Here is a 12,537-nt window from a genome sequence, read left to right as displayed (position 1 = left end):
TTAAAAACAGGGAAAGATGTCAGCTCACAACCAACCCTGAAAGTATAGGGAGATTTATAGGCCGCTATAAATCTTAACATAACTGGTAAGGATGTAATTTTCTTTGTTGCAGGTATACATTACACATATAGAAATTACATTTTTAATACTAAAAACCTGAAATCAGTTTTTAAGGGTATCAGTGAAAGCTTATTATAATATCATATTATTCTACATGAAATTAATTAAATTAAAATATGGGAATGACTAAAAATGACATCTGAGTGAAGTAGTTCTATGATTTATGGTGGGAGAAATAGTTCTGTATAAAATACTTATAAAATGTTCAATACTTACTGTAACATGACAGCACACAAACTAAGAGTTCAACAACATACTCTTAATTTCATTAACATTTCAAACAAGGGGATAAAGTTCTTTGAATTAGGCTAACTGCCCTCACACCTGTGTTAATGGGAATTTCACATCTATTTCCCTCAGGAACACTGACCTAATGAATACTTTGATGAATGTTGTTTAGAGGTAGTCAGAATGGCGAACATTGGCTGCTGTAAGAAATACTGAAATGGAAAACCATATTTGTTTTCTCAAAATGAATTTGAGAAATATAACCCAGGTCTTCCCTTCATGTAAAAGATACTTGAAGTGAGCAAGAAACTACATGTGATTTCAGGTGCATTTTCTTTTTCTCAGAACTGTTTTGTGAACATGTGGACATTTGTGCATGCAGGGAAAAGGTGGGGAAGTATCTCCTGAAACAGAATGAGGAAGTCTGACACCAGACAGCACTTTAGATAAGATGAGATTCCAGGCTTGGAAAGCTTTGTTCAATGGCAGAAGACATGTCCGCCAGTTGTTAGTTCCTTTTGATGCCCTCTCCTTGCTTGCAAGTCTTTATTACACCATGATAAGCTATTTTACTTATTACATAGTCATGCTGTAGAACTTGGACTGCAGAAAGACCCAAAAGTGGTAACAGGTATGAACAAGATCAAATTCTCACAACATTGTCTAGTTGCAATCCTTAATTTAAGTAGGCTCATGAGCAGTGTGTTGGTTAAAATCCTTCCACTGTTGCTTTGTGCCTAAAACCAACGATTTATCTAAAACAAAGAATTTTGCACAGTTAACTGATTCATGAACTATCACATTATCATAGTTCATTTAAGACCTACCTCTAAAAGGTCTGTATAATGCATTAAAATATTACTTTTAATTATTTTTTCTTAGATTAGGTGGTTGAAATTCTTCATTTCCCCCATTTGACAAGCACGTTTAGGATTAGATTCATTGATGTCTGCTAGCTTTTTGTACTTGTTCTGTTTGGGTATGTTTTACCCAGCAAGTCTTTTGTATTAAAATACTATTCACATGGGTGAGGTAAAACAAAAAATCTTCTTGACCTAATATACGTTCTCAGCTATTAGTCTAATGAACTTGCATCCATCTGGGGTGTTTATCTTAAGCCAGGAAACTAACACTCAGCACAATGTGCAATTTAGATGGAATGCATGACAAATCAGTGTAGGGCTCACTGTTGACAGTATTTTCCAACAACGTTAAAGTAGCGGATGTTTTCACCTAAACCATAGAATACAATGTCCTCAAATCCAGTGACAGTGATACATTTTTAACTGAGGATGTGCCAGATTATAAATCCTCTCTTTCTTTACACCAGTTTGCATAAAACAGGATGATCTGGATAACCTGTGATTTTGTAATCACAGTAAAGTTCTTTACTTCAGCTAAGCTAACAATTAAAAAAAGCCCTGACTTTATTAGAACATAAAATTACTTTTTATCAGTGGTATAAATTCTTGAAAAGGGAGAAGTATCATCTCTTATTGACTTTTTAAATTTATCTGCAAATAACACATGTAGATGCTGGAAATTTGAGTAGCAAAATGATGAATATGTCTGGGGATCACCCACCCCTTCTCTGTATAGTTCCTGTACATGTTCAGCTACTACTATGGCAAATTAAACACTGAGAAAGTGTACAAACCAGAAAACAGTTTTCCATCTGGCATACACACGTGAATTGCATAGCATCTTCTGTATCTGTAAAGGCAACACTAGATGTTTCAATACTACTGTGAACTACCAGCCTAAGCTCTTTTCTCAAAGGTTAAAGTTTTCTGTAATAACATCACAAAAGACGTTTTTGGACAGCTTTGATATAAATGGTTCAGAACAGACAGACATATAAGCCTCCAGATTAAATTGATAAACAAGTGCTTGAGCAACTTCAGTTCTCATTCCTTAGTCTATAAAATATTTGAAGAATTCTAAGAATATCAACTGAAAGATTTTGCATAGCTTCATCAATTAATCAAAAACCACCAACACGTATCAATGAGTAGATGTTATTTTATAAACTCCTAAATATACACAAAGAGGTTTCAGACTCAGGTTTCCAATAAGTGTCAGAAAACACATTTGCAAGAGTGCTTACTTTGGCTGGAGGAGAACTGTTGTGTTGTGCCCCTTTTGATTGTCCCTTGTCTTCAGGTAAGGTAGGCATGGTGAACAGTGTGAAGCACGTGGAACTGCAATGCGGATTAACAGGACCATGCACTGCTAAGAATATCTGTTTCAAGTTAGCCTGAAGGCATAAGCGCTGAGAGGCCTTGTGATCTGCAGGCTGTTAGATGCCAAAAACACAAGTAAAATCCGTTTAAAACTCTATGCTTTAACACTGAGACCACTTTATAATAACAAACAGTATTAAGGTTTAAAATTAAAAATGCTATCTTGTGTTTTATTAACTAAAGCTTTCAAGATCAAGTATAACATAGTAAATACATTCAAAATGGACAACCTTCCATTCTTGTTGCTCTTTCCATCTCTCCCCTCCATTTCACAGATTATTTTTTTTGTTACTATGACTGTTTCGGCTGTGACTAAACTACCCTCTCTAAAAATCCTCTAAGAAGAAAACAGCATCCTGAATATCTGTAATATGCCTTTTAGTAACTAACAAAGTCCTAATGCTATAGATTGTGATCTCAGATCTCAAAGAAAGGAGTAAAACTGGAAACCCAGATGGTGGCACTCTTCCTTTGAGCAAAAGCAAGGCCTGGGTGAATTGTGCGAAGACTTTGTGTCCATCTGCACAAGACAACACTGTGCAAGACAATTCTGAAGCAAATCAGCAGTAATGCCCAAATGGAAAAAAATAATTAAAAAATCACTGCCTATTAGCTGAAAAAAATATTGTTATTAGTATCAACGGGAGCTACAGCCTTCATAAGGGTATTACTAGCATTAAACCCTGTACAGTAGTCTGAAGATGAGAAATGTTAAGTACTAATCCTTATAGCTACGGTGTAGGCATTACAAGACTTACTATGACACCTACCGGATAGTTAAGGAACAATCCTCATAAATAAATCATTCAACTCCTTGGTGGTGCCTACAGACGACAGACAATGCAGTATCAGAGAATCAGAAACAATCTGGTACGCAGTTTCTGCCAGGACTAATGAGTGCTAACTATATTCCCTTTACAGTTAATTCACAGCTGTGTGAGCTATACACTCAAACGGTAATATAACAACTTCAATAGCATGCCAGGGAGATAAATATACCCAACAAGCAGAGGTTCAACCTCAAAAACACATTATCTTCTCCCAAACATGAATTACTAATCTCATCTCCATTCTTTTACTGTTCTGGAAATCAAGACAGATGGAACAAAGTGGCTGAGATGGGGAGATGATTTGAAGTTGAAAGGACTTAGCAGCGTTGTAAGATTAACCTTCTGCAGTTTTCCTTTCTGTTTCAGGGAAGAGCAAAGAAATGTATTCAGGAACATGTCGATTTATTGAGGCTAACACTTAAAATTGTTGAAATACTTGTGTTAATTTAAAAAAAAAAGAAAGAAAAAAAAGAAACAAAACCATTCACAGGAAATACTGAAGCAGCCTCAGTAGTGACAAGTTCTTCACCTCAGCTTTCACAGAAAAAATTCAGTGTTGTAAAACCTACAGAATGTGTGAAAACTTTGGACCACAGAAGCAGCTAAGGCCCATGCTTTTATTAGATTTATTTCACATTATATTGGAAACTTACTTAATTTTCTCTTTTACTAGAAGATTAATAGAAAGCCACCTAACATGAAATTTAATGCAGAACTACTAGATTGCAACAATGATCTCTATACAAATATTATTGTGTTCAGAAAAAAATAATTATTTCATTGAAATTCTTTGATAAAGACTGTGGAAAAGATGCAGCATATAGGACATCATTATGAAGACTAAAGTAAAGACTTTCTTTGAACAGCGAGCATGATTTTTTTCAGAGAGTACATGCTGCAGGAACAGCATGTTTCAAGCTTTTGTAGACTTTATGAACCCATTACAGGTGAATTTATAGCTCTAATGGAATAATTGAAAGCTCATGTTTGTATCGTGATTTTACCCACCTCTGACTTCAAATAAGAGTAAACTTTCTATGAATAAAAAGAAGATTTAAAAATGTTTATTAAGGCAAAATATCTTTAAAGTCCCTAATATGATGGAAAACAGACATTTATGATTATATATATTTTAATAAACCCACAGAGATTAGGCAGATAGCAGTAACATTAAACATCTGTGTGTTTCAACAGTTAAGTATTTTCCTATCAAACAACAGTCACCAACTATTAACAACACATGAAGACGTGATAGGAGCGAGGTAACTAAAAAAAGTGACATGGACTTGCTTTTCATCTCTGTAACAAAATCCTGGCATCCTATGCAATTTCTGAGTTTGCAAGAACTCAAATTAAAACAAAAACAAAAATGAGAAGATACAAATTTGGCTGTTTATCTAATCCCTCTTCGTGTTTGCCTTATGAATTTATAATGGTTCTGATTGGCTCAACTCAACAGAATGCTGGGCCTGAAAAATCAGGAATGTTTCAAGTCATGGCCAAAGCGTATTTGCAGTCCTACATGGAGTTGTATAAGCTATTGCATCAAAGTGGTTTATTACTGGTTTTAGCTGAGTTCCTAGTACATACGAAACTTAAAAAAGCAATGCAAGTCATATTGAAACAAGAGCTATTAAGCACATCAAGTTTCAGTTCATTTTTCAGATTTAAAAAAGGAAAAAAAAAAAACTTTAGAAGAAAAAAAAAATTCAACAGGCTTGTCTAAGAATAGAAAGGGACAAATCCCGAGCTGTGTTGTCTTAGAGATGCAGCACAGAAAGTACAGCCAAGGGAGAATGGAGGGTAGAAAGATGAATTTCCGCCACCTTAACAACCCCCAGATTTGGAGGGGACTGAGTTCAGTCCATCTCTGACACAATTAGAACCTTACTCTGTCTTCCTTAAACAGCTATCCTGCAAATAGGAAAAAGCTCCAAGCCTTCATAGTGCTCATCAGTAGGAAAATTTCTTCTTCTGACTTTCCATTTTTTCCTAATATCTCTCCACAAAACCGCAGCACTGAGGACTGTATTGGAGCAGCAAAAGCTTGCATATATTTATTCATATTCTGAGGCTTCTTAAAACAAATGCAGTCTTTGCACACCTTGACTACACAGCTGTAGTCGTCTAAGGTGCCAAAGTAAGGGCTACTACTTATTGGTCTTTCAACAAAATATACAAGGACATAGTTCAATTCATAAGCTATATGATTTAGAACTCCCGAATTATTATTTTTTCAATCTAAAAGCTCGTTTTTAACCTGTGCAGAGTTCTTAAAACCAGATCCTTTAAAGACTTTATAATGCTTAACCAGTACAAACATCACATCTTGTAAATGCAAATGAATATAACCAATGGAGCCACCTTTTTGATCCATGCTGTGCAGGGAGTTCTGCCACTTTCTATATCGATTACTGCCTTCTGATACTAGTAGGAAAGGCAAAGGTTTGCCTTTCCTATGGATGGAAATATGATGGAATCTTAAGACACTAGTGAATACATGTTCTTTTTCCATCACTGCTGAAGTGACCTTATACCTATTTGATTGGGCAATGAAAATAGCCCTATTAAATGTCAGTGAGAGTCAAAATATATAGAAAAAGGGGGCTTCATGAGAATACTCTAACAAGAATTAGAGTAGCTTCTCTGCATCTCACAACTGTAGGAAGAACAGGAATGTCCTTAGAAAATTTATTTCCCTGGAAGTTAATGTTTTTTTCTTCTTCAGTAGAGCATTAGGGGAAGAGTACAGCCCTGGAACCTACAGAAATTCACACCTCTATCTACAAAAACAGTTTACAGCCTTACTGAACCCTGAGCCAAAGTGCAGAGAGCATGACTATTCTAGTTCTAAGCCTGACTCATGTGCTAGCTGAACTGCCTTTGGAATCATCCTGCCATTAGCTTTGCCAGCTTTATCTCCTTTCCACAAGCATAAACATGTTTCAGTCAAAGGAGGAAATGATATGTTAACAATACACGCAATACAGTGAGATACCAACTGAAAAAACTGTAATTATTGTCCCTGAAGATACTGAAAGGACAGATTAAAAAACACATCCGCACTTTAAAAAACAGCCAAGATGCATACGCGCATGTTAGCATCCCAGTCACCAGGACAATGTCAAGACTCTTTTGTTCCTTTTGTTAGGCATTGATCAAACTCTGTCTGTCCTACCTCTATCCTAGAAAGGATGTAATGAGATTATTGCAGTGTTTTATCAGAGCAAATGACACCCCCTCCCCCCAGAAAATATTCCAGTCTTTTAGAAATTGTAAGAGCTTCAAAATCACCTTTTAAAAATTAAATATTTGCAGAGATTAACTCACATGTCATAAGAAGAGTGGATGTGGGTGAAGATCTACAACCTTAGTCTGCACGAGTGTTTTGCACCTACAAAATGAGTTTTAAAAAAAAACAAACAATAAATTACTATCCGATTCACCAGATTCTGCTTATTCCCATAGTAAGATGTAAAGAATGTAAAGAAATGTAAGAAATGTACATTTCTTTGTACAATGTACAACGTAAAGAAAAAAAGTAAGAAAAAGAAAGAAGAGAGGATGAAGTGCTTTTTAACATTTTGGTCTGTTATTGTAAACTTACTGCTTAAAATAGTTGGGAAAAGAATGATCCCCTGAGCTCAAATTTGTAGTCAGATATAGATCAGTGAATGCAGAGAACTTTCTTTAACCACTGTGCAGGCTTAGAGTACAATCTCCAGGAAATGGTGATCTGGGAGCTCTATTCCATAAAAGGGAAAAGTATTTAGAGGCCCTTGGCTTTCAGTGTGCTCTCTCTGCAACTCATTTTACCATAGTAGAGAAAGCTAAGTATAATCAGTTAACTTGCCCTCTCTGAGTCACGGCTGAGGACCGTGTTAGCGAGGGCTTAGATAAAGGTGCTTTACTCCATCTCCACTGATAGCTTGGCAGTTGACCTCAAATGCTCTGTCACATCACAACAAGGATATATAAAAACAGCAGAAATAAACAGTTAATAAAGCATCTTATTAATATTTCTTGACCTCATACTGCCTACAGTCAAGTCAAGCAACTCTCATTTATCAACAATGGGAGTTGCATACTCATGAACACAGCTGAACTGCACAATTCTGAGCTGCTTTTTGCAACTCTTTTCTTTGTCGTCTTGCAAAGGGGTTGTAAAACATTACCATATTAGAAAGGTATCTTTTTGCACACCTTTTGTATAGCTCTAAAAGCATATAAAATTCATGTGGCATTTTGAATTAGGTTTTGCAGCTTCGAAGTACATAAAACCCACTGAACTTACTTCATTCAAACCAAGCATGAGCAAAACAGGGTGTTTTCTTATGTTTGTACCACAGAATAAGTTTTCAAACACAAAGCATGGTTATAGTATTTAAGATACGCAAACAAAGTTTGTTGGCATACATTAGCTATCTCAAAAAATTTTTAAAAAACAACACCACAATAAAAAAAAAAAACCCAAACAAGACCTATAAAACCAGATCCAGAATATCTTAATAGAAAACTTTTAATATTTTGCACTAGGACTTCAAAATTTTTGTATAATAGAAACATTCACTGGAAAAGAAAAAAGAGAAAACCACAATTACAGTTGACTCATTTACATCCTTACCCTATGTGGCAAGAGATACTACATGGAAACTGGAAGACTATTTATTGTCTGCAACACAGAAAAAAATTGACTGTTTCCTACTGCATCTAACTTCTATGACAAGAAAGTGGTTTCTTATATTAAATACTTAAGTTTGCAAGATATTAGGATACTTCTTCAGTCAGTTTCCCAAAAAACATAGTCATAGCCCCAGGACTAATATAAGGCATCTCTGTGATAACAGTAATGACCTGAGTTGTACCCACATTAATATTCATACAACTGTACAAGGTAAAATCTGGAAGACAAAGTGGTGTTTCTGTCTATAAGATACAGACCAATACCGCTGGGGCATGCGAAGTGTATGCAACTACTACGTGAATTTGAAGCATCTGTTTTCATTCTAAGAAGTATTGAGATTAATTCTTGAGCGACTTGACAATCGGAACGCTTCCAGGTTGCAACACCATAGACAAGTGGTAAATGTGAATAATTCTGTCACAAAAATATTTTAAAGGAAGAAACTAACAAAAGCGTGAGAAGAATACAGCAAACATCCCCCAGCTTCTAAAAAACTTCTGTCTCAAACTCTAGGTACAGTCTTCCTCAGGACTACAAGCTACCCACATAGGACTTGCTTTACAGAGCAGCGTGACAGGAAAGAATCTCCTTTTCTGCTTCCTGTTTTCCTCATAGCTCAGGAACACATAAAACTTGATGGTTATCAATAATCTGCTTGAATAAGAGAAAGGAAAGGCAGAAAGTAAAATGTTCTTTTGATGCATGTCCGGCCTGATCTTCTTGGGAGCACTCAGGAGAATACCTCTAGTAATGGCTAGTTATGACACTCTGCTGAGACTGAAAAACAAAAAGTTTGGGGTGAGAGGTGGTGATGGTCCATTACCAACAAGAACAACTCCTACAAGAAGGCATTTGGTTTGATTATGTATCTAATATTTCATATGAGAGTTTCAAGAAATCTAATAACTAACTTCCACAGAGTTAATGGATAATGTTTTCTGGGAGTTATGTACTTAATTGCAATAGAATCCATTCTGGTCCCGGCTTTAGGCTTTTCCCTGATACATTAAGAGAAAAATCAATTGGACCAGATTTCACTAACGGACAATTATTTTAACATAGTTAAATGGAAATTTAAGACTTACTAAAAGATCACAACTGTATCTGAAAATAGCATTTTTCCTGTGAAATACTTTCAGCCAGCTTTATTTGTTTTAAAAATACTTACAATTTTTGTTTTGTTAGCAGCCAGTGTTTAGGTTTACTTCCCTTGCAGCAAAGCAGTCAGAGGAGTGGCTTACAATCTTTTTATTTTTTCAAGAATACTAGGCTGAATTTTATGCTGCAGACAATCAGCAAACAACTGAAGAATGTACCTTTTTCAGAAATACTAAGGACCAGTATTTCACTAACTTTTTAGACTACTAAACCCAGATTAAAAAAAAAAAAAAGATAGGATTTTCTTTTAAGGTAAGTGTATTTTAGGCAGCCTGAAAGGTTCCTGATTCCACTTTTTTTAGGGGCAGTTAGGATTTAACATTGTGTGAATCAAACTTTTATAAATTACTCTGGGTTTGGATGCAGTCTTTGTTTTCAGGTATTGTTTTTATTTAGCACTAAAAAGAATTTACGGAAATGAGGTTATAAGTAGCATTACCTCCCTGTGAAAGCAAATGGGTTTAAGAATTGTACACAAGTTTAAAAAGTTCACAAAAAATATTTTCTGATTCATTTGTAGTTTTTATTCATTCTGGGGTCTTCTTTGAACTAATTGGCTTAAGACAAAACTCCAATAACGTAATTTTATCTGGTTAAATATGTGCCTAGGATACTGGACCCAGCTCTCGTATGGAAAGGACAGCCAAAGGGAGTTATGGGGAAGGACAGATCTGCCAGGTTCTTCGAGCAGAGGCTTCTCCCCGGTTACGCCACTGCAAGAACCTGGCACTCCCCATATCCCATGCTGGAGACAGCAGGACAGCTGTCGCAGGAGAACCAAAGGGAGGTGACACTTCCTCAGGGATTCCAGACCTGAAGGCTTTTACCCATATGTTCTCCCTCGTTCAATGGCTTGCATCCAGCACAAACTACAGATACATTAATTTAACTGGCAGCTGTTTCCAGGGTCATTTTTAAGACATTCTCTCCAGAGTAGATGGCCAAAGACTATGTGGCAAAAGAGAACAATGAATGTATCTCTCTCATTTCCTTTTCTTTTCTTTTTTTTTTTTTGCTATCTACACCATCTGTTTTGTTCTTTTATTGCTCTCCAAGTACTTGCGCATATTTCTTAGCCAAAAGCAAACAAGGTTCTTCAGAAAGTAGAAGAAATTGAAGTGAATATGAAGCCATATTTTCACTCCTTCAAAACATAATAGTGAAAGCCACATATATATTTCACTGAGTTTACTAAATATTTATGCTCAAATCCTTATTTAGAGAAAGCTCTCCAACAATGAACTGGTTAGAGATTTACAATTTTAACTATGGTAGATCTTTTACCTCACAGGAAATTGCCTTCCAAAGTCACATAACCTACACATGAAGAACAAAGTGCACAAGCACGCTACATGCCAGACTAGGTCATAAAATAGTCATAACTGCCTAACAGATGTTACCACCCAGAAGTTTTCAGATATGCCTCCCACATTTTAAATTTCAACTAATCACTCCTAAACAAATTTGCTTTTATCATTTCAGCAACTTTTTCCCCTTGGTTTGTGAAAAAAAACAACAGAAACCACCCAAAAACCTCCACACACCACAAAAACCACAAGCAAAAAAGCCCTCACAATGCAACCCCCCCACCACCAGTCTAAAATTTATAGATAGCTCTTTCCATAAGTTCTTTTAACTTGCAAACAAAAATTTTACCTCATCCTACTTCTTACTGACCTCATTTTTTTTTCCTATCAGTGGGCTTTCAGCTAGAATGACAAGAACAAGACAACAAGCAGCAGAACTCATCCAGATGGCCTCTAGGAAACCAGCTGGGCTAAACTTTGGGGTACTTAAAAAAAATGCTGAAAAAGATAGTACATGTGATATTAAGGCAAAATCGGGCCCCGATTTATTCAGTATTATGCACAAGTTAAAGAATTCAGCCTGCAGTAGCAAATCAGATGACCAGAAGACTGACATATTTCAAGGCAGAGTTGATATGTTTCTTAACTTGCAGATTATTTTTGATAGACTTTAAGGAAAAGCAGTTTAAAGGAAGAACACGAACATGGAGTGGGTGGATATTTGGCATGGAGAATAAAGATTTCTAAGCATAAGGAACAGCATATAAGAAAGTGTGAAATAAGAGTGGGAGAAAAGTACATTAAGTGTCATTCAGGAGGGTAGTTCACAGGCAATCTAGAGCTAGGAAGTAGCTGGAGAAAAACCTATTGTCTTATAACATAAAGGCAGTGACCTTAAAATAGGGGAAAATCAAAAAAAAGTTGAAAATGATATGCAAGTAAAAAATGTTGCTCTCTTCTCCTAAAAAACTTACTATTTGAAAGAAACATGCAAATTTTTTTAGGAGGCAGCATCAATCTTTGTTCCGTGGTCCTGAACAACCCCTCTGATGCAGGACTTGTGCATTGATAAATTGCCCAACAGAAATTGCTAGTGATACTAGTATTAAGAACACCAGGAGATAATATTACCACCAAACATGCTTCTGCCTAAATGAGCATCATGTACTCGGTAACACAGTCATTTGTGTTTCTTTTTCTTCGACTCCTCACAGATTTGGAGGAACCTAGATATGTTTCTACTGTCTGGACTGCATGTATTATACATCACATTCTAGTTACACGTTTATTTTTGTCTATGATGTAGGCAGAGTTGGGAACTTGAGACATTATTTTCTCAAATTGCCACTTGACTATATTCTTAGTTAATGTAAAAAGAGAACAAATTTGCTTGTGGGAAGGGGAGACAGATAAAATCAGGGGGGAAAAAATATTTGTGTACTTTGGTGACGATTCATTCTTGTTTAAGAAAGACCTTAAGGTTGTTACGTGAAGTAATATTTTCAAATGCAATTTTTACATATAACCATTCTATAAACTATTCTGTTTTCCAGGACAGCTGGATATCAACTTTATATAATTTGGAAAAAACAACTACCAAAAGCCTAACTTAGAAACATAAATAAGTTGAAGGCAATTAGGGCAGAACAGTATTGCTTAGTGACCCAAGAGTCTTGTTGCTAGTCAAGCAAAAAATTTTCCAAATGAAGATATTAAACAAAATTCTTTCTTTCCCAATTACAAGGGGTAATCCCAGAGGGCACACTTCGTTGAACAAACCAACAATAAACAGCTTGCTTTGGGATCCTAATATGCAACTGAAGTCTTTCAAGCAGGGAGATTATACTAAGCCCTCCATCTTGCATAGATAAATGGCAAAGCAGCAAAATAAGTATTTTATTTTTATTTTATGCTTCCTGGACAAAATCCAATTCACAGTTGCCTACTTTAGTGACACATGTACACAT

General features: G+C 35.8%; 1 protein-coding gene across 13 annotated transcripts in view; it reads right to left on the bottom strand.

The window, feature by feature from the left end:
* The window catches only part of IRAG1 (inositol 1,4,5-triphosphate receptor associated 1), a 76,332-nt gene that overhangs the window by 42,039 nt on the left and 21,756 nt on the right, over positions 1 to 12,537 (bottom strand). For 10 of the 13 annotated variants that reach the window (XR_008466190.1, XR_008466195.1, XR_008466196.1 and 7 more), the window contains 3 exons: positions 6,752 to 6,815; positions 3,362 to 3,415; positions 2,456 to 2,644 (listed from right to left, as the gene is read on the bottom strand). Coding sequence is in view for 1 of the 13 variants with exons in the window: in XM_054200155.1 (XP_054056130.1) it covers positions 2,456 to 2,524 (69 nt within the window). In the remaining 12 variants the exon portion in view is untranslated. The remainder of the gene's footprint in view (positions 1 to 2,455; positions 2,645 to 3,361; positions 3,416 to 6,751; positions 6,816 to 12,537) is intronic. The other 3 variants (XR_008466193.1, XR_008466192.1, XR_008466198.1) reach the window with 1 other exon arrangement.

The sequence above is a fragment of the Rissa tridactyla genome, chromosome 4 (genome assembly GCF_028500815.1).
Source record: "Rissa tridactyla isolate bRisTri1 chromosome 4, bRisTri1.patW.cur.20221130, whole genome shotgun sequence".
Taxonomy (NCBI): Eukaryota; Metazoa; Chordata; class Aves; order Charadriiformes; family Laridae; genus Rissa; species Rissa tridactyla.
Note: the sequence above shows the minus strand (reverse complement) of the source record. Positions and strands in the feature narration are given on the sequence as shown.